The sequence below is a fragment of the Rhinopithecus bieti genome, unplaced genomic scaffold (assembly GCF_001698545.2).
Source record: "Rhinopithecus bieti isolate Rb0 unplaced genomic scaffold, ASM169854v2 scaffold_33515, whole genome shotgun sequence".
Taxonomy (NCBI): domain Eukaryota; kingdom Metazoa; phylum Chordata; class Mammalia; order Primates; family Cercopithecidae; genus Rhinopithecus; species Rhinopithecus bieti.
Genome location: NW_016814192.1, coordinates 120,233 through 145,574, shown reverse-complemented (window position 1 = coordinate 145,574; position 25,342 = coordinate 120,233). Strand labels below are relative to the sequence as shown.

Below are 25,342 nucleotides of genomic sequence, written 5' to 3'. Positions count from 1 at the left end.
TACTGAGAAGTGCCGATAATATAAACAAATGTATACTACACAGCACTGTTATCTTGCTTGTGTCAGAGCTGTCATCAATTTAGATACCAAGAGTTATGGAGGGGAAGGGGGAGAAGATCATTTAGATATAGGGCAGTAATGCATCAATATTAACAAACCTACAAAGATTATGGGATAATTTTGCATGCAAAATTATGTCTCAAGAGGATATATTCAGTAACAACATCTTACTCAAATTAGTGCATTTGCAACATTTCTGGCAAACTAAAATCCTCTTGAATTTATTGTGAGACACCTGATAGAAGATCTGCATCCATTAAAAAAAAAAAAAAGTCATGCATCTGATCCTCTGATTAAAAAAAGACTATTTAAAAATAAAACTACAATTTAAAAATAGCAATGAGGCCCCTCACCAGTTAATTTTCATGCGTCAAGAGTATTTTTTTTACTGCTGCTTTGATAGAACCATGAAATACTGCATGAATGTGTAGAAATGAAAGAAAAAGAAACAGACAAAAGAAACAAACATTAACCAAGGAACCTAAAAAATCCCCAAATCCATTACCATTAAGAGTTCCTTCCAAATTAAGTTATCTTAGTTTTACCAATTAAGACTATTCCTTACCGTAGACTATGTCTACTGTTCTAAAACACTGACCAAGAGCTAACACCAAAGTGTAATAGCTAAATCTGGAGGGAATGGTATTTACTGGAGGTAACATTAATACAGCATATCATACCAGAATTAAATTCACCAACAACAGAATTCTGAAATATTCCCCTAATTCTATGTACTGTGTATTCCTAAATATTTCACTTCCAAAATAGGTCCAGAAAAATTACTATGGCCTAAAAATATTTATGAAAGTCATTTATATGATATACTGTATTATGTTCAGGGATTGGGAACTATAATACTTAGCCAATAAAAAATTTAAATTTACAGGCTAACCAAAATGTTTTACATATTACTCACATGATTTGACCCTTGTTCCAAGACCTATACTCTATTTTATTCATCCTGAATTTGAATTCTGTAAATTTTCTGTTGATGGTCTTATCCTACAACAGGCACACTGACATAAAAGAAATTGCTTAACCAAAACACACTAACTCAAAAATTTATCTATCTATATATTATAAAACCTTAAAACTTGGCTGATACACTTTAATATCATGGAGACAGAGGTCGTATTACATAACATGCCTTAACTCATTTACAAATATAATTTCTTTAGAAAACCAGAGGCAATTTCTCTAAGTGTTAAGGACTAGACATTTCACAACTTTTACAAGGTATGGTGTAAATGTTCACATTTGTATTCAAAGATTTCAGATAGCATTAAGATTCCACTTCCACTGACCAGTTTATTAAGGAAAGGGGAAAGCATTTAAATCCTGGTCAGCATATTAAATTATTAACTTAAAATCCAGCAGTTTTATCATATTTCAATGATTCGAGTAAAATTTATAGTTACCAAAAAGCAAATCAAGCAGCAGTACATTGGGAACAAACTAATTATGAAATACGCCTTAGAAAATTTTACAAAATGGTATTAAAATTTCTTGTCACAGTGGCTTTTTAGATCCAAAAAACCTGCTCATTTTTTTTCTGTCAAATTACTTTAACAGCCTAAAATGTAAAAAGAGAGAAAATGTAGTTAACAAATGGTTACACCAGGAAAACACTTGGGGCACTTGAGTGCTTGCTGGCCTTTAGTTAATGTCTAGAATCCCCTGTAGCTGCAGAGGACCCACTGTTTTTCAGGCATCTGGAAGGGTTTTGCATTTGCCTTCTCCACTACAAAAATCACACACACAAATAACAGAGAGAAGAATTTATTATTTAGAGATATTCTAGAAATATAGCAAGAATGAACAAGAAAATCTGGCATAAAATAAAACACCCAGTGCCCATTTGGCACCTAAGCTACAGGAAATCTTGAACTTTCACGAAAACCAAAATCATTGCAACCCTTGGTATACTGAAATTCAATGTGGTTTTTTTTTTTTTTTTTCCAGATTATCAATGTGAGGAAACTTTAAGAAAATAAAATCAACCTACTCATTTATTTAAAACAGAAATAACATCATGCATTTATTTGAAGGCTCTGTAAGCATACATGGAGTGAATCATTTACGTTCAGGGCTTTTTCATAAAACTCAACATTAAATTAACTAAGTAGATGTATCTCAGGAGGTTACAATAAGGGACATGGTTTTAAACAACTTAAAAATGTTTTAAAAGAAAACAAAAGGTAAATACCTTATAACAACAGACTTAATTTCTCATTTTAGAATTAAAAAAATCTGCAAGCAAAAATTACGGACTGCAGTATAACAAGGGTTTAAAAATGTTAATAGCTTAGATTTAACATGCTACTAATGCTCACTCTACATTTACTGAGGTAGATGGTCATCTTAGGATGCCCACATAGGTAGTTAAACAAAGCACAAACCTTCTGCATATGGTACGACTATCAAAGCTCTGTCAACGAATACAGTATTTGTCAGATGCTGTGCCACAACTGCTGAGTCTGGATCATGGAACTTAACAAAGCAGACACGAGATGAGACTGGCAAAGGTGAATCACTAAAAAATAAACAACATAAAAGAGAAACAGAGTATCAGTTAAAACAAATGCTAATTCACAAACCAACACATTTCAAAAGTAAAGCAGATTAAAAAAAAAACCTAACTGTATACTAACGTAGTTAAATTCAAAAGAAAACATTCTCAATAATATACTCTTCATTGAAATAATGTAGTGAATTGCAGTTCAGATAAAAACTTACAATCACAACTTATATTTACAGGGTATCAGGTTAAAAACAGTTTGGTACTAAAGTCTCAGAGACTGAGGGGACCACAAAATTGTCAGTAGTTTCTTTCATAATACTAATACCAGCTATTTTTAGATACAGGTAACAGTAGTTTGGGTTTAGAAACTTCCTTATGGCTTTCTCAGAGTAAGAAAGATGAACAATTTTTACGTCAGGGACAAAAGAATATCAGGAGAAAGAACATGTACTCAATAATCAATGAGTTTTCTTGAACTGCATAATAAACAGGTCCCATGCCCTGCGCTCTTTCACCCACAGCACGTAAGAACTCTTATGCACTATAAATAATCAAGGATTTCTGGCTTGGAGCACTTTCGGATAAAAGAAAAAATTTAGGTACACATGGAAATAGTACTATGCTCCACTAGTGCTACCTTGTAAAGTTTCAGTAAGCAAAAGGGCCAGTTCCCTCAGCAAATTACTTCCTTAGGTAAAGAAAGACAAGTGCTAAACTGCAAGCTATGGCAGTGTAGGTAAGATAGGTAACACAGGAAGCAGGGTTTTTTTCAACTGTTAAGTTACAGGGTAGTTCAAATTTCTGTCTTGAAACTCTGTGCAAGAATGCAGGGATGGCTCAAGCCCATACCAAAAGTTATTTGGAAAGCTAGTGCCTTAAGGCAAAAATAAACACACCATCCTTAGTTAATACACTCTAATGTGTATTAGAGTCACAGGTGGGGAGTTGGGGGTAATTCACACTCTTCGATCCACATCAATTAAATCACGATCTCTGATGAAGTTTAAGCTCTTTCTCCTTTAATTCTGACAATTTTATGCACCTGGGGTGCAAAACTACTTCATTGTAACGTTAATATAACACATCATAGGACTCATTAATGAAAAGGAAAATCCTATATTTTAACACTATCTGAATGAGGCTTCAGTTTCTAACAAATGAAACACACTCATGTGTACATAAAATTGTAATTGCATCAGATTTGGTTATACTAAGAATTTCAGATTCATTGTTGAAAAGAAAAATAATTTATTTTAGGCCTAACAAAAAACACCACAATTTCTATCACAACTCAAACACTAACATGATACTATACATGGCCTGAGAACTCAAACCCATTACAACTTCTGATACAAGTTTCCCTACAAGGATCTCCCAGGCTAAGCACAGACCCTAACCCAAGTTCAAAGCAAAATTAACAGGGTATCCACAAGCAAGTTAAGCCACCTTGTTATATAGGCTCACTGCTGAATATTTCTTAAAGAATACAGTGGTTTTTAGATGTGAAACACTGCTGGTATAAAATTTAACAATGTTGTACCTGCAGTAGTAAAAACAATGTTTTAGCAATTTCTCCTTAAAGAAATGGGAGGGGTCTTACTATGTTGACCAGCCTCCCACTCCAGCTTCCAAAATAGATGGGGCTGCAGGTGTGCCTCACTGTCAAGTACTTTAGCAGGTTTAGTAAGCTATGGCACTTCACATTTCTTTGCTGACATCCATGTTTCCATCACTAAATTACAAAGCTCTTTTAATGCTATCATCTCATATTCTTAACACCCAACATGATAATGTTGGGAAATAGCGGGCACTTAACACTTCTTAAAACTAGCCTCTACCAATTCTTTTAACACTTTTTATTGTTATCTTATGAAAAGAAATGACTCCAAATATGTTATTTTTAATGAACAGTTCTTTAGGAAAAAAAGTACTACCCCTGTGCTCAAATTGTATTCTTTATACTTGGCAACCTTAAAGGGACTCATATTTTTTTCCCTACCCATTAATATCATAGGAATGCTCCATTATTTTGGCTATATCAAAATCTGTTAAGTGATGGTACGGTACAGACTAAATATGAAGTTGAATACTGTGAATAAAATAGTAATTCAGAAAGGAAAATATAATTTCATCTCTCTCCACTTCAAATGGCCTCCTTTAGATGGGTTTAAAACAAGTTTTTGTTAGTATCTGGGCCCAGAATTACATTCTTACATTTAATTAAAATTTGTCTCTCTCTTTTTTTTTTTGAGATGGAGTTTCACTCTTGTTGCCCAGGCTGGAGTGCAATGGCACAATCTCGGCTCACCGCAACCTCTGCCTCCCAGGTTCAATCAATTCTCTTGCCTCAGGCTCCCGAGTAGCTGGGATTACATGCATGCGCCACCACGTCCGGCTAATTTTTGTATTTTTAGCAGAGACGTGGTTTCATCATTTAGTCAGGCTAGTCTTGAACTCCTGACCTCAGGTGATTCACCTGCCTCAGCCTCCTAATAAAATTTATCTTAAGATAATATAAGATAGAGGACTGATGCCTGAAATTAATTTTTGTTCTCTAAAATTCTGTGGAAGTACTGTTTCCAAATATGACATGTATTTTACTCTGTATCTCTTAAAAATTAATATGAAGCAGGGAGAAATGAGGAACAAGATAGGTAAAGTGAGTCCTGCATGCCACTTCTGTCCTCCAAGACTGGCTGTACAGTTTTTAACAGTTCTTACGTGTCCTCTGAGGGCTATTTCAGAATCTTCTAGGCTACACACAGAAAATCGAGATTTCTGTTGTTCACCTAAGGTCTGTAGAGAATCTTTTTTATATGAAGGCCCAGATTCTTAACCAGGTATTCATGCCTACTAACGTACCAGAATTTCAGGTTTAGGCCACTGATATCAGCCTTTCAACTTCCACCTTAATAGTGTGCTAAGTGGAGAATTTTGAGCTCATAAATGAAAGTATCTCCAAAACCCACAAAAGGAGGTGTGTGACAAAGAGGACATTAACCTGAAAACTTGACTGTTGACCTCATGCGCCCCTCCCTCCACACTACATAAAGAAATATACAGTAAAATGGTGCATTTATTAAAACCATTTTTTCTTTAAAGATGCACTAAACGCTTTCCCTTACCTAATACACTGATTTACACCTATATGACCATTAAAAAGTATCCATTTTGGGTCACTGAAAAGTTACTAATGAACTTCAATTTATCTCAGTATTACACCAGCCTTAAGTTACTGCATAGCTGTGATATACTTCACTGGGATCATTACCTGATACCTGATAAGCACTCTGCTGGGCAATCCCACTAAAAGAAAGCATGTGAAGATCTTACAAGTTACTTGGCTAAATCAACAAACTCCTGATCAAGTGGTAAAGGAGAGTCACAACTTGGGTTCGAGGTCTAGTTCTGACACTGGCAGTATGGCCTGGGCATACAAAAAATACCTATGTAAATTTCAGTTCATGAACTTGTAAAACAGGGTCAAAAACATTTTTTCCTCTGGGTTTGTAAGGATTAAGATAAATTTAGAAAGCAACTAACTCACAATAGACATTCAAACAATGCTGCATTTCCAACACGCATTTCAGAAACAACCAGAATCAAAACAGTTTAACAAGAGTATATGTGGGGTACACTGACAGATGCTTTCAAATAGCTGCAGAGACATCATGCTGTAGAGAGGGTTAGAATATCACCTATTGTAAAGATAGTATCTTTATTTCTCAGTGAAATTATAGGCCACAAATTCTGGTTTAAAAGAAGGAATACATGGATTTAACAATGACAATGCAGGAAACCTCCTTGAGCAGGCTGTCACTGAAATGTCTGTCATAATCCCGGAAATGTTTCCCCAAAATAGGCATTCAGAACCAAAATGAAGAGTTTCAGTAGGTGTGGGTGAGGTTCAGTCATATACGTATTTTAAAGCACCTCATATTCTACAGGAGAGAAGTTGTTAAACTTAACCTGTCAACTGGTGACAGGTGCTATAGAAAAGAAGTAGTGTTAAGTAGAATAAAGCAGCAGCAGAGGTGCTTTATTTATTTATTTATTTTTTTGAGACGGAGTCTCGCTGTGTCGCCCAGGCTGGAGTGCAGTGGCGCGATCTCGGCTCACTGCAAGCTCCGCCTCCCGGGTTCCTGCCATTCTCCCGCCTCAGCCTCCGAGTAGCTGGGACTACAGGCGCCCGCCACCGCGCCCGGCTAGTTTTTTGTATTTTAGTAGAGATGGGGTTTCATCGTGTTAGCCAGGAGGGTCTCGATCTCCTGACCTCGTGATCCACCCGCCTCGGCCTCCCAAAGTGCTGGGATTACAGGCTTGAGCCACCGCGCCCGGCCAGAGGTGCTTTATTTTACACAGGGTGGTCTGGGAAGGTTTCTCTGATTAAAGTGACATTGGAAAAACAAAAGTAGTTAAGCATGTCACAGATATGTCTAGGGGAAAAAGAGTTACAGGTGCATGTCACCGCCTTCTTGGGGGAAATCAGTTTTCCCTCAGTATCCATGGTTTCAGGACTCCCTGCAGATAACAAATTCCAGATGCTCAAGTCTCTTATATAAAATGACATAGGGAGGGGGAAGATGTGGAGGAAAAATAAAATCATGGCGTATTACCTGTGCACATCCTCTTGTATACTTCACATCTCTTGATTACTTATAATACCTAATACATTGTAAATAGTTGTACTGTTTAGGGAGTGATGACAAGAAAAAAGTCTGTACATGTTCAGTACAGATGCTGTATTTTCAATTCACAGTGAGCTGAATCCATGGATGTGGAACCCAGAGATGAGGAAGGCCAACTGTGTATCGATACTAGTTACAATCAGGTGACCTGTTCACAACAGACAGAATTTTATGTAATCTGAGCCATTCAATGTTACGGGTAAATATTTTTGGAATGATGAACCCTGTAGACCACTGGGAATCCACTGCACATTATCCCTGGCAAGTTTACTGTTGAAAGCTCTACTAAGTTGATAGAAACTACCAACAAAGTATATGCAACTTGTGCAAGTCAGATTAGTTTATTGAAACTTATAGTTAAAAAAACCAAAATGCAACATCAAGTAAATAAAAGTAGCCATCTACATTACTGATCAAATGTAGAATGCCACTAGTAACATTTAACTTATTGTAACCTCGTACATTTTAAAAGACAAAATGATCTTGTATGTGGAAAGATAAATGAAGGAGTCAGAGTAAAAATGTTGTCAATTTATCTCTCTTTCTCTCAATACGGGGAAAGAAGTCCTTTTAATGCAGAGTATCCCAGATCATATAGTTGAGGGAGAAATTCTCAAGCACACACTAGCCGTCCTGGTTATGAAGGAACTACTCGTTTGATTACAAAACAGAAAGACTTCTGGTCCATCACAACTTCCTCTAAGATACTGGTCATGCATTAGGTAAAAGATGAACCAGTATAATGCCTACATCTCTCTCATCTTTTTTCTAAATGCATCATAAAACTGCCTTCGGAGAATAAACAGCATTTAAAAGTCAGCAACTATAATAAAATTCTTGTAGGACTGGAAAGAATTCTCATAAATCGAATACCTCAAATATCCCACTAATAAAACGATTAAAATCATCCAATGTATCAGTATTTTCTGCTATTTTATTATTAATTTTACAAGCTTAAAACAGTAAGTCTTGAGAAAACTGAACAACAGCAAAGCATCTATTTTTGTATGTTCATATTATGAAAGCTATTTGTCCTTCACTACCAAATCAAGTATCTGTCAAAATAACAGGAATAAAAACATGTGTTTGTTCCCAGAACTCCACGGCATGCTAAGTAAATCCTCTCTCCACATGTACGTTTCCCTAAAAATTAGCAATATACCAATTTGAAACCACCAATAATCTTTGAAACTATTTTAAGTGGAAAGTGATGAAATATGTTAATACTTAACAAATATCTCATTATGATAAACTTTTGTCAATTATTTTATTGAGCAGAAAGTTAATGATTACTTGTACCATAACAAGATTCTTAGAGAATTCCAATTTCCTGTTTAGTATTTAAATGACATCATAAAATTCTCAATATATGTTTACTGACAATGACACTTGAATTGTCACTTCTCCACCAATAAGTCTTCCAAAAGCACAAGACTATTATTTTATTCCAATTGTCTGTTTTAAAAGTACACCTTATCTTACTTCATAACTTAACTATTTTTTCTTTACAATTAATCCATTTATTTAATATTCTTGCGATAGAAATAATTTTCAAAATAAAAGTGAAACAAAAGGATAAAAAGTCATACACTCTAATTCAAATTTCAACATTTATAAAAATTCTTCTCAAGAACAACTGAAATATCACAAATCTGTATATTATTCAAACAAAGGAAAATCTCTGGTTTCAGATATAACCCGTTTTTTGACATTATAAAAATTAAGTAATCAGGCTCACTAAAGTAAGCGTCTGTCAAAAAGAGTACGATCTATGAATTATATTGCTGGGCCAGAACCACATAACAGGAAGAGCAGTAAGTGACCAACAACCTACAAAGTTCAACACTAAATTAACACAGGCATGAATAATTTTGTTTTCTTTCTTCCAAGAAGGCAAAGAAAAAATACTGTTTTTTAAAAGGGGATTTAACCTATATACGACGTACAGAGTGCAGTTAGTCTTGCGTTAAGCCCCCAAAGCCAAACGACCACGTTGGCACAATTTAAGGCAGAAAAAAAAAAAAATTCCCGAGAATAGGAGTCAGAGTTTCCTAATCCCAAAATGCCCTGGCCCTGCCTCTCTACATTTTTTTGTAGGCCTGGAACACAACTGTCTTAGGTAAATGCAACAGCCACCAGCCACTCAAGCAGCCCGGCCCGGGGAAGCAGCGACAGGGGCCTAAGGAAATTGTGTGTGTGTTAGGCCTAGGCTGAGGCGGCGTTAGCAGGAACAGTGATGGTGGACGATACTCACTCCGGCGGGAAGAGGCGCAGTTCGTCGATCTTGCCTAGGAAACCGAAGAGAGTCCGCATCTGCTCAGAGCTAGCGCTCGGGGAGACATTAGTCACCTGGATTACCTCGGTGCCGCCGCCTCCGCCGCCACCACCTCCGCCACCGGGCCCGCCGCTGGGGCCCGGACCTGCAGTGCTGGGGACGACGGTAGTGTTGCTCATGGCGCTGCTCGGGTTCTCGCTCCTGCTTTAACACATCAAACACACAACAAACAGTGAGAAGGAGGGGGAAGAGGAACCGGTTCGCGGGAGAGAGGAGGGTGTCCGATGCTACAGCCTCTGCTTCTGCTGCCGTTGCCGCCGCCGCCGCCGCCGTTTCTCCGCCCGGCTGCACGCCGCGGGGGAGGGGAAGAGAGCGCGCGAGCTCGAGACCACGAGAAAACAAACGGCCGCCCCCCTCGCCTCCAACTACAGCACTAGCGGGCCCGAGCTCCCACAATGCCTTGCGGCGCAGGGCGCGTCAGCGTCGCCTCTACCCCGCGCAGGCCCAGCAACTCTCGCCCGCAGCCCGAGAAATGCGAGGCACCGCGGTCTAGAAAAAGGCGTTATCCACCTTCGTCTCTCGTTTTTTCCTTTTTCTTTGGAAGAGAGAAGAGGCACGTATAAACTTTTTTTTAAAAAAAATTCATCCCCCTGCAAAAAGTCACTTCAGTAACTATTCTTACTAAATACTGCTCACGATATGTCTTTATATACTGATAATCATCTACAGATCTATCCAATTACTAATGATTTAAACCCAAGCTAAGATGCCACCCCACCACCACCACTATAAAATGTCCCGGAATCTTAAATGTTCATGAATTTTGGTAACATTAAATCTGTAACCAATTTGTTTTGTCACTAAAACTTTCAGAAAGGATACATTTTAATATTACACTTACTAATAAGCGTTTTGTACATTTATTCACAATGAATGACTTTTTTTGAGTGACTTTTCTTTTTCTGGTCGCCCTGTCGCCCAGGCTGGAGTGCAGTGGCACCATCTTGGCTCACTGCAACCTCCGCTTCCTGTGTTGAAGCCATTCTCCTACCTCGGCCTCCTGAGTAGCTGGGATTACAGGCGCCTGCCATGATGCCCGGCTAAGTTTTGTATTTTTAGTAGACATGGGGTTTCACCATGTTGGCCATGCTGGTCTCCAACTCCTGACCTCTGCAGATCCACCCGCCTTGGCCTCCCACAGTGCTAGGATTACAGGCGCGTGAGCCACTGTGCCCAATTTCACAATAGCTGACTTTTTGGAAACAGTTTACAGTACTTAAATATATTCAAGTATATATTTCTAAAGAAAATACTGCAATTTCTCAAGAAAAACTTGTTTCACATACATATTCTTGCTTAAAATAATTCTGAAGCTTTTGACTATTAAAAAAATCCTTGCCTTAGTTTTCAACCTCATCTGAACTATTCTCTCAACTGCATCCAGTGTGTAGTCCAGTGACTTGTAGTGCCCCAAACATGACAAAAACCATAATATCTCTGTGCCTATATACAAGGTATTAATAACATCATTCATCTGTCATCTTCTGTAGAGCATTCCTTCCCTCACTGCTATGACTTCTGCAAGCTGTTAAGGCTTCCTCTTTTCTGCTAAGTAACAGAAGATACATGTATTTATTATTGACATGTATCACTCAAAGTTGTGAGCTTCCTGGGTCAGTCCAGAACCTGGCACAATGTCTGTCACACAGTCAGTCCCAATACATGTGCTGGACACACGCACAAACATACCTTAATGACAATGTCATTTAAGACAGTTCACTAAATAATTTACTTGACCTTGAATGTTTTTAGAGGTAAAACTTTTAGAGGTTTTAGAGGTAAAAACAAACAACTTGCAGCCTAACAGAGTATCTACATTAGTGAATACTTCTTGGCACAATGCAGTCAAGATGCAGTATGTGAGAGATTAGAGCACAAGGTTACTGAGATTTGGATGCAGAGCCAACTGGCTAAGTGACTGTCACTAGTGCTTATACAGAAAATGGATGGATTGATTGAATGTGAGCCTCAGCAAAATTACAAATTATGGCCTTCATAGAAACCAACTAGCATTAGCTAGAGCCAAGACTTCTCAGAATTTTAAAGAAAAGCATATAGTTGTCCCTCAGTATCTGTGGGGGATTGGTTCCAGGACCCTCCCACAAATACCAGAACCAGAGGGTGCTCAAATCCCCTATATAAAATGGTGTGGTGTAACAGTGCATTTGATCTGTATCCATGGGCTCCATGTATGTGGATTCAACCAACCTGGGATTGAAAATATCTGGGAAAAAATTGACGGTCTAAACATGTACAGACTTTTTATTTCTTGTCTAACAACTATTTACACAGCTCTTACATCGTATTAGTATAGAGATGATTTAAAATATTTGGGAGGATGTGCACAGATTATATACAAACACTATACTATTTTACATAAAGAATTTGAGCATCTGTGTATTTTGGTATCCTCTGGGGTCCTGTTATCAATTCCCCATGAATACTCACCTCAGGACTGGTACGATTATATTTGCATATAATGTAAGCACGTACTCTCATACTCTTGAGTAACCCTTATCTAAAATGCTTGTGACCGTGTTTTGGATTTCTAAAAAACATTTTTGAATATCTGCATTATATTTACTGATTTAGCATCCCTAATCCTAACATTTAAAATCGGAAATGCTCCAATAAGCATTTACTTTGTGTCACGTCAGTGCTCATAAAGTTTCAGATTTTTGAGCATTTTGGATTTCGGTTTTTTGGATTAGGGATACTCAACCTTTAATACTGAATACAATGTAAATGCTATGTAAATAGCTGCTATACTGCATTTCTAAAACTTTCATTTTAATGTCATTATTTTTTATTTTTTGAATATTTTTGATAGGGGATGGCTAAACCCAAGTATGTGGAACACATGATATGGAGGCTGATTGTAAACTAACTGCATGTCACTCATAAATATCTGTGAATACAAAGAATGGTAATTTATTTTCTCATTTTGAATCAGACATATGTAACTGCCAGTTACAGATTCTTAATAGTTTAACATTTATTGTGAGTGTCTACTATATGCCACACATGTTAAAATATTTGATGATAAAAGGACAAATAACAGAAGGTCGGGGTTCATGCCTTTTTCTTTTTTTCCTTAAATGTTAACACTTATTTATTCTCTGTGATGGGTACACATAAATCTTTTATATGACTCTACATTTTTCTGTATGTTTGACACATTTCATAATTAAAATTACAAATTCAAACCACAGAAAAAGGTAGTTGTAATAAAATCCTTTAAACCACCAGAAGCCAATTTATGTACAATAACTTACTGAAAAAATAGATGATACTTTGCTACAGAGAAACTAGGTGGCAAAAAGTTTATTCAAATGAAGAGGATTTTAAAATATTTTATTTTCAAATCATTTAGCAGCTACCAAAATAAAAAAAAAAAATTACTGAATTTAAAGTTAGAAGGCTGACTTAAAATACCAGCCCTGCTGGCCAGGTGCGGTGGCTCATGCCCAGCACTTTGGGAGGCTGAGGTGGGCAGATCACGAGGTCAGGAGATTGAAACCATCCTGACTAACATGGTGAAACCCAATCTCTACTAAAAATACAAAAACAAAATTAGTTGGGTGTGGTGGCAGGTGCCTGTAGTCCCAGTTACTTGGGAGGCTGAGGCAGGAGAATGGCGTGAACCCAGGAGGCAGAGCTTGCAGATAGCCGAGATTGCGCCACTGCACTCCAGCCTGGGCGACAGAGCGTGACTCTGTCTCAAAAACACACACACACACACACACACACACACACACACACACAAAACAACAAACAAGCAAACAAAAAACAACCAGCCCTGTCTTTAAGCATGTGATTTGAGGAAATTTGACTTAATTTCTAAAAATCTATGCCAGTTTGTCAGTCAAATGAAGAGCTGAATCATAATTTTGAAGATTCTTGTAGGTCTAATAGATTAAATAATTACATTAATGTCTGTTTTACATAGGAATAAGACATATACCTAAAGACAAATGACAAATACATTAAAGCAAATAAATATAACCAATTTATGACAGTTTTAAATCACTTCAGATTTATTTAGGCTCACAATTAAACAGGACTATAGAAAATATAGAATCTGGAGACAGGATTCATGCCTGTTTTATTCACTGTATCTACAACACCATTAAGAGGCAGTCAAAAAACTCACAATTTCTTCAAATATTATGTACCTAACTCTATTCCAAGGATTTTCCTAGCTGCTGGAAATAGAGTAGGGAAAAGGAAGTGAATGTCCCTGATATCATAAAACTTCAGGTCTAGCATGGCAAACTTTCAATATAAAAACACAGCCAGGTGCGGTGGCTCACGCCTGTAATCCAAGCACTTTGGCAGGCCGAGGCAGGAGGATCACCTGAGGTCAGGAGTTCGAGACCAACTTGATCAACATGGAGAAACCCTGTCTCTACTAAAAATACAAAATTAGCGGGGCATGGTGCTGCATGCCTGTAATCCCAGCTACTTGGGAGGCTGAGGCAGGAGAATCGCTTGAACCTGGGAGGCAGAGGTTGCAGTGAGCTGAGATCGTGCCAGTGCACTCCAGCCTGGGCAACAAGAGCAAAACTCCATCTCCAGAAAAAAAAAAAAAAAAAAAAAAAAAAAAAAACCAGAAACAAAAACCACAAAAAAAACCCCCACAAAGATGAAAGGAGTGATGTGTTGTGATGACATGAAATAGGACAGGGGATGGCGGAAAAAGTGTTATCTGCTGAGACCTTACTAAAAGGAAGAAACAAGCCATTTGATTTTCTGGAGGAAGAGTATTCCAGACAGAGGAAATAACAAATTAGACCCTAAGGATACGAACAAGTTTGAAGCTTTCAAGAAAAGAAGACCACTTTTTGTGAAGTGAATGCTTTCCAGTTTATATTTCAGAGACAGACTTAGAAATCTTGTCATGTGGAAAGCGAAGTGAAGGAAGTATGCACAGAGAAGGTTCAATTAGCTCATCTTTGGATATAAGTAAGGGAAAGCTTCTAGTTATATATAAAGATCATTATCATCAATTTTATTATGAGTTAATGCAGCTGGGTATGGTGGCTCATGCCTGTAATCCCAGCACTTTGGGAGGCAGAGGTGGGTGGATTGCTTGAGCCCAGTTGTTTGAGACCAGCCTGGGAACGCAGAGAAACCCCATCTCTACAAAAAATACAAAAAAGGTAGCTGGGTGTAGTGGTGTGCACCTGTGGTCCCAATTACTTGGGAGGCTGAAGTGGAGGATCACCTGAGCCTGGGAGGTCAAAGATGCAGTAAGCTGAGATCGTGACACTGTACTCCAGTCTGGGTGACAGAGTGAGACCCTATCTCAAAAGAAAAAAAAAAAGTTAAATAACCTATCATTTGGCCTATAAAGTTACATTATGGAAAAGTGCATGATTTCTGATAGGCTTTTGAAACACAGGAAATAACTTACAGGTTCCCCAAAATACTTTGAAGATTCACAGGTAAGACAGGTAGGGAACCACTACTGCCACACTGAAAAAAAAAAAAATTAACTGGTGCTTGATATTGGCAGGAAAACATGTCAAACAATATTAGACAATGAGTCTTTGTACACATCCTTAAAACAATACTAATCCTCTTAGTCCTAATGAACAAGCTTTAGTTCTTTCCCATCTCAAGCTTCTAAAAAGATCTTTGTATTTAGATGGAAGGTCTTTCAGATAAAAGAGAGCAGACAGGCCACGCGCGGTGGCTCACGCCTGTAATCCCATCACTTTGGGAGGCTGAGGTTGAGTTTGAGATGAGACTGACCAACATGGAGAAACCCCGTCTCTACTAAAAATACAAAATCAGCCAGGCCTCGTGGCGCATGCCTGTAATCCCAGCTACTTGGGAGGCTGAGGAGGGAGAACTGCTTGAACCCAGGAGGTGGAGGTTGTGGTGACCCAAGATTGTGCCACTGCACTCCAGCCTGGGGCAACAAGAGCGAAATTCTGTCTCAAAAGAAAAAAAAAAAAAGAGCAGACACAGGTATGCATAATCCCTCTACCCACTGGACACCTTGTTTCCAGTTGGATAAATCAAACCACTTTTTGTTAGCCACTTTTGTTCACACTAATGGAAAAGACGGTGGAGTCCTTCCAATTAACACAATTTTGCAAATCGCCACAAGCAACAGGACTTTTATGAAATTAGTTGTTAAACAGCTCTTCCCTCTACCCCAAGCAAATACATTTTTTGAGGCTGGAAAAGTCAATTTATCAGTCTTTGGGTTTCCGATACCTAACAATATTATACTGGAACAAGTCCAGCATTAAACAAAAATCTACCATCACCTATGTGCTAGAAACTTTACAAATGCCTCATACAATCTGCTCAACTCTTGTAAGGCAGATGGTTTATCACTAAAGTATATTAAGGGAATGCCTGCAGTAAAGGCTTTGTGAATGAAGATGGTAATGTATTTGTTTCATTTAGAGGGAAATTTGGTTGAGCAAATTCTCAAAGTATTTGGCTATAATTTTTTTTTTCCCTTTGGCTATAGAGAGCAATAAGAAAAACCTAGGAAATAAATTGCTGGTTACAAATCCGTAAGTTTTAAAAAACTTATCTGCAGGCCAGGAACGGTGGCTCATGCCTATAATCCCAGCACTTTGGGAGCCCAAGGTGAGCGGATCACTTTAGGCCAGGAGTGACTAGCGTGGCCAAAATGACAAAACCCGGCCTCTACTAAAAATAATTAGCTGAGCATGGTGGTGTGCAACTGTAGTCTCAGCTATTTGGAGGGTGAGGCAGGAGAATCGCTTGAACCCAGGAGGCAGAGGCTGCAGTAAGCTGAGATTGTGCCATTGCATTCCAGCCTAGGCAACAGGGCAAGACTCTGCCTCAAAAAAAAAAAAAAAAAAAAAAAAAAAAATTTATCTGCAGATGTATTTAAAAATCAAATTGTAAATCCCATGCTCCCATTTCTTCTTCATCTAAATGAAGGGGAGAGGATAAGGATGAGTTAGCACTAGGGGACTGACTGACAGACAAAAGAACACATGGACACACATACCAGGACAGAAAAAAAGTTTAACTATGTTTATTTTCAAATACTTCTTTCATATCGTTTAATATATATTGTCTTCCAATAGCAAGGATTTTGTATGTATGTTTTTAAATTGACAGAGCAGGGTCTGTGAACACCCTAAAATTATAGGTAAAAATCTATCTGTGACCATTTTTCACAGCTTTGTTTTATGATTAACATAGAGGGAAAAAGTGGTAGAGAATTAAGGTACTGTTGCTTGCATCGTATGCACAGTATTCTCAGCTATAGTGCACATGTATTGCTTGGAAAATCAGAATCAGTTTATTTGTACAGATTTGCTTGGCTTTTTTATTTAATCAGCTCAAAAGAAACATTTGGCTGGGGAAGCTCCAGACACTGATTACTCAATACTATCTTCTATGTTATAAAAGATTCTTTTGGAGTCTTAACTGACAAAAAGCCATTGGAAGGAATGCTTCACAATCTTAAAAAATAAAAAAAACTTCAATGAAAGAAAATATCCAGTAGAGTTATATGTATCTTTACCTCTAATAGTTTCATGCATTTTAATACTAGCTTTTCGTAATCAAGGAATTAAACACATGCACCATTTGACCTTTTATGGTTTTTTTCCCCCATGCAGTAAAATTAACTTTCTCTTCATGGAGGAAAATTATTTTTAAAGACTTACTTAAAACTGGAAAAAAAAATGAAAGTGTACTCAAATCAGTACATTTCATTAATAAGGCTGAATTACATTAATTGAATGCTTTTAAAACGACCTTCAATCCTCATAACACTTAAAAGGTGCTGGAGTGATTAATAATGCAGGCCCTAGAGTCAACCTGAAGGGGCTCTACCAATTAAGATAATTGTGTGAACTTCAGCTCATTACTTGGTGCTTCAATTTCCTTATTTAAACTAAGAGTGTAATAATAATGCCCACCTCATTGGGGTTGTTATGAGGATAATAAGTGAGACTACTAATACAAATGCTTAGAATAAATTACTATTATAATGACTATTCTACAAATAAAGAAACTAAGGCTTAGAAAAGTTAAGCAACTTGTCTAACATATAAAGCAGGTAATAGTAGAGCAGGGATTAAAAAAACCAAACCAGGTACTACATCTCACGCCAAAGCCTGTATTTCCACTATGTTGTACTGTCTCCTACTATGTCTTCTCATAATAAATCCAGAAAAATTTAAACTCACATGAAAGATATAACTCAGGAGTTAGTTTACATAGTGAGAACAGTTTCTTGTTTAGATTTCACATTTTAAAATAGGTTTTTTTGTGCATGTTAAAAATTATAAAGCAATAAGTTTAATGCTAAATACTCAAACTATCTGACTGTAAAAAACATAAGCGGCTTCTATTCTACTCCCTAATTCTACTCCCCTATGTGTGTTCTCATCTACTGTAATAAATACTTCCTCTAATTAGCCACATGAGCTAATGTGTCCTTTATGTGAAAAATGGGGATAATGATGCCATTTGAAGTTCTAAGATTAAAAATATGAATACAAAGCACTCAGCAGCGTGCCCAACACATAGGCACCCAACAAATGTTACATGTCATTATAGGAAAGTCAGTTTCCAACTCTCCAATTTCCTCATCTTTTCTTTTTAATTTTTTTTTTTGAGACAGGGTCTTGTTCTGTCACCTAGGCTGAAGTGCAGAGCTCACAGCAGCCTCAAACTTATGGGTTCAAGTGATTCTCCTACCTCAGCCCCTTACCCCCACCCCTCCAGTAGCTGGGACTATAGGCTCACGCCACCACACCCAGCTAATATTTTAAACTTTTGTTCAGACAGGGTCTCCCTATGTTGCCCAGGCTGGTCTTGAACTCCCACCGGGGCATCCCAAAGTGCTGGGTTTACAGGCATAAGCCACCACACTTGGCTTTCCTCATCTTTTCTTTTTTCTTTTCTTTTTTTTTTTTTTTGAGACGGAGTCTCGCTCTGTCGCCCAGGCTGGAGTGCAGTGGCGCGATCTCAGCTCACTGCAAGCTCCGCCTCCCGGGTTTACGCCATTCTCCTGCCTCAGCCTCCCGAGTAGCTGGGACTACAGGCGCCCGCCACCTCGCCCGGCTAGATTTTTTGTATTTTTTTTAAGTAGAGACGGGGTTTCACCGTGTAGACCAGGATGGTCTCGATCTCCTGACCTCGTGATCCACCCGTCTCGGCCTCCCAAAGTGCTGGGATTACAGGCTTGAGCCACCGCGCCCGGCCTCCTTATCTTTTCAATTGATGACTAACAACAGTAATACTTGTCTTACTTTACAGCATTATTGTCAAAATTAAATTGATAAGAACATACCCTATAAACAGTTAAGTTATAGTAAAGATAAGAATTATACCATTATTAGATGCCCCGTCTCTTTAAATAGGCTACTGCAATGCAAACATGACACCAATATAAAAAGACACAAAACAATTGCACCTATCTTTGATTAATATTAAATTAAAATCAGGCATAATGGCTCACACATGTAATTCCAACACTTTGGGAGGCCAAGGTGGGTGGATTACCTGAGGTCAGGAATTCGAGACCAGCCTGGCCAACATGGCAAAACCCCAAAAATACAAAATTACTCTACTAAAAATACAAAAATTAGCCGGGTGTGGTGGTGTGTGCCTATAATCCCAGCTACTTGGGAGGCTGAGGGAGGAGAATCGCTTGAAGCCAGGAGGTGGAGGTTGCAGTGAGTCAAGATCTCATCACTGCACTCCAGCCTTGGTGACAGAGTGAGACTGCATCTCAAAAATAAATAAATAAATAAATAAATAAATAAATATTAATTAATTAAAAGTGCCGTGACATGGGTCAGAACAAAAAAACTATCAAATAACCAAAGCATAAATTTTTAAAAAGTAAAATACTACTCACAATTTTACTAAAATTAAACAATTTTAGTTCCTAAAATAAAGTACAGTAAGCAGTTTTAAGGGCCATGTTTCTTTCCCCAATTGCCACCCCAGGCACTTGAAACAATAAACTGTTGTTAGTTTCAAGCCACAATTAGCTCAGGCTGAAGTCTAAAGCACTTGGAGATAATGATTAAGTAATTATTTTAGGGGAGGGATGAGATGGTAGAGATGTAATATTTCTAGGAAATGAGTTAAAAGAAAAGCAAAATGTCAGCACCTCTAAGATGGCCATAAAGTTGTATTGATGGCTGATAAATTTAGTGTTGAGTGAAAAACATGTACCTCTAGAATGATGATGGCTGGGTTCACAGATTTGCATCATAGGTACCAAGTATTTAAATGTCCACTAGTATTTCAACACTCCAATGATGCATACCTTTAAAATATTTAAGTATATGTAACTGTGATATTGCAAACGATGGAAAAAAAACAACCTCAAGTAGAAAAAAAATTGTGAGCAGTCTTGAAGGTATTCTGAAAGCTAAACTAGCACTTACCAAATTGTGAGTATAAATATGTGGTCTAGAAATCTAAGTATCAAATTTTAAATTAACAATCTATTGATTGTGATTGTTAACAAACTACCAAATTATTCAGATTTTTCTCCTTAAGTTGATGTTTAAGGATAAAGTCTCAGAGACCATATTGTGTCTTATTAAAACTGTAGGCAAGCTTTGCTGTATAAACTGTATTTGCCAATTATAAACATTTACTGTATCTCCCTTTTTAAAGTAAATGAAATTGCAAGCAGAATCCAATTGAACAAAATTGTGGGTGGGGAGGGGTGGATAAAAGTAAAATTTTAAAATCGTGGATTTTCATTGAAATTGTTTTTAAAACAGACTTACTCAGTAGTGTATGTGTTAACATAAAGATAGTGTTTGGTGCCCTAACTTTACTTGTGTATTACTTTACTAGTTTAAAGCCAAAAAAAAAAAAAAAAAAAAAAAAAAAAAAAAAAAAAACATAAAATCCATACAATTAATACAAAATCTGAGACTTTAAGTCAGAGAACACATTAATCTTGGAAAACAGAGCAAGAATACTGCACTAGCTTTTAAAGGTTAGGAGTAATAATCACTGTGAATAATAGGAAACACTTCCAGCTGATTTAAAAACAACCAATAAACACATCTCAGTATTATAGTGCTTTTTTGAAAATGACATAAGCAGGATTGGTTTACCACCACCCTTGTTTGTTTCTTTTTATAATATATGAAATAAACTGGAAAACCCCAAATTAAAAGCATTTTGATAATTTTTTTTTTTACTAATTCTTCCACGTTCAAGTAAATAAAACTAACATTTAAAAAAAGCCCTCATATAAGAGGAAAAAAAATTTTTCCTAAATCTGGGGATTAAAATTTTTTTGTGTTGAAAATAGAGAGAGCTGGGTGTGGTGGCTCATACCTGTAATTTCAGCCCCTCAGGGTCTCGCTCTGTTGCCCAGGCTGGAGTACAGTGGAGCAATTTTAGCTCACTGCAACTTCTACCTTTTGGGGTCAAGCCATCCTCCTACCTCAGCCTCCCGAGTAGCTGGGATCACAAGTGCATGCCACACCACGCCCAGTTAATTTTTGTATTTTTTGTAGAGACAGCGTTTCAAGATGTTGCCCAGGCTGGTCTCGAACTCCTGAATTCATGGGATCTGCCTGCTTTCGCCTCCCAAAGTGCTGGAATTACAGGCATGAGCCACCGTACCTGGCCAATCCCAGCACTTTGGAAGGTTGAGGTGGGAGGATTGCTTGAGCCTGGGAGTTGAGAACAGTCTGGGCAATATGGGGAGATCCTGTCTCTATAAAACATTAAACAATTAGCTGGACGTGGTGGTATGAGCCTACAGTCGCAGCTACTGGGGGGCATGGGGTGGAGGTTGAGGCGGGAGGATCACCTGAACCCATGAGTTTGAGGCTGCAGTAAGCTCTGCACTCCAGCCTGGGTGACAAAGTGAAACTCTATCTTGGGGGAAAAAAAAGGGCAGGGGGGGGACAGAAAATATTAGAATCAAATATTAAATCTCCTAGAGCAAGCTGTTTCACGATTCAAAAGTATATAAGAGAAGCAGAGAAAACAAAGAATATACAAATGCATTATTCCAAAGACAATGCACTTTCTCCATTAGAAAAAATGACCATATACGACTCTAATAACAACATAATACAAATTTCAAAGCCACATTTGAAACTATCAATAAAATGCAAAATATGTACTGCCTTCACTGAAAAGAAAAGAATGTCTTCTTGGCCAGGCATCGTGGCTCATGCCTGTAATTCCAACACTTTGGGAGGCCAAGGCAGGTGGGCTGCTTGAACCCAGGAGTTTGAGAACAGCCTGGGCAATATGGCAAAACTTCATCCCCCCCAAAAAAAAAAAAAAAAAAAAAAAAGTGAGGTGCCTGTAGTCCCAGCTAGTTGTGAGGCTGAGGTGCGAGGATCCCTTGAGCCAGGGAGGTCAAACCTGCAGTAAGCCTGGGCAACACAGTGAGACTCTGTCTCAGAACAAAAGGCAAAACAAACAAAAAAGAATGTCCTTTCCTAACTACTTTTAAAGTTGGCAATGAATGATAGGCCTGAAGAGAAAACAAATGTGAAATTGCAAGTCTAAATTTTTAAAGAAAGCTAAAATGTTCTCTCAATAAATAACTTTTACCATAAGATAGCAGCCCCCACAGATAAGGCAATATTCTGAAAGATAAACATAATACAATTTGAAATAGGCTAAATTTGTTACTTTACACAAAAAGAAACTTCCTAGAATGTCTGCTAAACAAATACACTTTGCTCTTACTTGACTCCATTTTATAAACAAATGTGCTTGCAAATCTGCACAAATTAACTCAATTTACTTTTACTATAATTTCAGACTTCAGTAATTCATCCCATCAATTGTACTTTTTATCTATGTCTTTATAAATTTTAATGGTAGAGACAAGCTGCGCTATACTTTGATAACAGTCTTACTTTCTGTTATGAAACGAAACAGTACCCTTTGGCCAATGTGATTTTTAGGTTTAACATAAATTTGGTTTCTTCAGTTTCTTTTTGCATTTAGCAAAGAAGTTTGAAGAGGGAAGGCTTTCATCACATAAATAAAATGAATATAATAAATACTAGCTAGACAATTCCATTCCAAAAGGTAGCTGTGCAGTAGTCTGCAGCTTCGACACAGGAGACATTCATTTCATATTATTTTGGTAATGTATATAAAGCCAATTTTTCTAAAAAAGCAAATACTTTGATTTAAATGCCAGTGTTGGAAAAGAGTTAGAATTTTTGCTTTCAATGTATTCTCCTTAAAACAACTGAAATGGAGTTAATTCTCATATAAGTATTTATAACTACTTTTTCATAAAGAAGCTCAATTGAAGTTGATTAGCTTTCAGTTTTCGTCAATTTGAGACAAAACATGTTATTTTCTCTATTGCATGAGGTAATAATTTTCACTGTAACTTGCTCAATCTGCACTTACTACATAAATACAACATAGCAGGCTGGGTGCGGTGGCTCACACCTGTAATCCCATCAATTTGGGAGGGCGAGGCAGGTGGATCACATGAGGCCAGGAGTTTGAGACCAGTCTGGCCAACATGGTGAGACCCCGCCTCTACTAAAAAAACACACAAATATAAGCCAGGTGTGATGGCACATACCTGTAATACCAGCTTCTTGGGAGGCTGAGGCACGAGAAATCACTTGAAGCCGAGAGGTGGAGGTTGCAGTGACCAAGATTGAGCCATTCACTCCAGTCTGGGTGACAGAGCGAGACTCCATCTCTTTCTCTCTCTCACACACACACATGCACACACACGCAGCACACACCACACATTGTATTACAGTAACTAGTACATTCTTACATATGTCAGTTTATATCTATTAGAGTTTACCACAAGCATATGGCCACCGGGATTTTTTTTTCAGAATTACTCTTTGCCATTAACAGAATATACTTTCCTTATACAAGATGAAACAATGTTTTAATACAGTATCATTAAATGTCAATAATGAAATATTTTTTAATAAATTGAACTAGGCAGGGTGTGGCCGCTCATGCCTATAATCCCAGTGCTTTGGAAGGCCCTAGATGGAAGGATTGCTTGAGGCAGCTCATGCCTATAGTCCCAGTGCTCTGGAAGGCCCTAGATGGAAGGATAGCTTGAAGCCAGGAGTTCAAGACCAACCTTGGCAACACACACTCGTTTCTACAAAAAAAAAAACCATTAGCTGGGCATGGTGGTGTGATGGCTACTCAGGAAGCTGAGGTGGGAGGACCGCTTGAGCCCAGGATTTTGAGGTTGCAGTGAGCTGTGATCACACCATGGTACTTCATCATGGGTGACAGAGTGAGACCTGGTCTCTTAAAAAAAAAAAGAACCAAAGAAGAATCTACTGTAGGGGGAGGCGTAGTGACTGTAAAATTTTGTACTCGAGCAATTCAATTCTCCAAAGGTGGGTTGTTACTTCCCCAAAGGTAGGTTGTTACTTCCTACAAAAGAGAAAAGGTGGTTCTTTAATAAATAAATCTTCTTAAAACAACTGAAATGTCTCTTACTATGACTGCAGGATTAAAAAAAAAAAAAGCAAGTTGGGAATTATGAACAGCCACTAGGCAAGTCATGGTGATTAAAAAGGTTTTGGAAACAGATCTAGGTTAAAATTCCTGGTTGTGCTATTCAGAGAAACTTGTGAGCTTGGGAAAGTTTCTTTACCCCTTTTAGCCTCAATTTCCTCATCTGCAAAATTAGTCACTGTGTTAAATAAGAAATAGCAAATAGAGGTATTATTAGCACTGAGCTTGGTATGGGCCCAATAAGGCAGCTATTACCATTACTGTGAAGGCAAGTTGACCAGGGACCTCATTAATAACCTTGCAAAAGCTGCTATGGTCGTTTTCCTTTAAAACTCAGGCTGGGTACAGTGGCTGACACCTGTAATCCCAGCACTTCGGGAGGCCGAACTGGGCGGATCGCTTGAGGCCGGGAGTTCCAGACCAGCCTGACCAACATGGCGAAACTCCGCTTCTACTAAAAAATACAAAAATTAGCCATGCATGGTGGTGCGCGGTTATAATCCCTGCTGCTGGAGAGAATGCGGCAGGAGAATTACTTGAACTTGGGAGGTGGAGGTTGCGGTGAGCCGGGATCACGCCACTGCAATTCAGCTTAGGCGATAGAACGAGACTTTGTCTCCAAAAAAAAAAAAAAAAAACAAGACAAAAAACACTCTTTGCTTTTTTTGCAGGGTAACAACTATTGGTAACTTTCTCTTGTTCGATATTACTGTAAAAGACTCTACAGAACTAAGAATAAAAAGGGTAGAGCTAAAAACCGAATTTTACAGGTAGCAATAACCTGGACTCAGGTAAAAGTGCGTGATGAAGAATTTGTCAAAGGGACTTCATCCTAGCTTTCAACTATTCTACCAATCCTCAGTAGACTTGATGGGGGTTAGAATGGTATTCCCCGGCATACGCTTTTAAAACAAAATCATTTCAGGCAAAAGAAAAGTCTAGGCTCGGCGCGGTGGCTCAAGCCTGTAATCCCAGCACTTTGGGAGGCCGAGACGGGCGGATCACGAGGTCAGGAGATCGAGACCATCCTGGCGAACACGGTGAACCCTCGTCTCTACTAAAAAAATACAAAAACCTAGCTGGGCGAGGTGGCCGGCGCCTGTAGTCCCAGCTACTCCGGAGGCTGAGGCAGGAGAATGGCGTGAACCCGGGAGGCGGAGCTTGCAGTGAGCTGAGATCTGGCCCCTGTACTCCAGCCTGGGTGACAGAGCGAGACTCCGTCTCAAAAAAAAAAAAAAAAAAAAAAAAAAAAAAAAA

General features: G+C 38.1%; 1 protein-coding gene across 8 annotated transcripts in view; it reads right to left on the bottom strand.

Annotated features, from left to right (window-relative positions):
- SRSF11 (serine and arginine rich splicing factor 11) overlaps window positions 1–25,342 on the bottom strand; it is a 47,735-nt gene that overhangs the window by 21,291 nt on the left and 1,102 nt on the right. For 3 of the 8 annotated variants that reach the window (XM_017849973.1, XM_017849978.1, XM_017849980.1), the window contains exons 2-3: window positions 9,524–9,745; window positions 2,460–2,593 (exon numbers count right to left, since the gene is read on the bottom strand). In XM_017849973.1, coding sequence (XP_017705462.1) covers window positions 2,460–2,593; window positions 9,524–9,723 — 334 coding nt within the window. In that variant the 5' untranslated portion in view covers window positions 9,724–9,745. Of the gene's footprint in view, window positions 1–413; window positions 2,594–9,523; window positions 10,009–25,342 lie in introns of those variants that run through there. The other 5 variants (XM_017849977.1, XM_017849974.1, XM_017849975.1 and 2 more) reach the window with 3 other exon arrangements.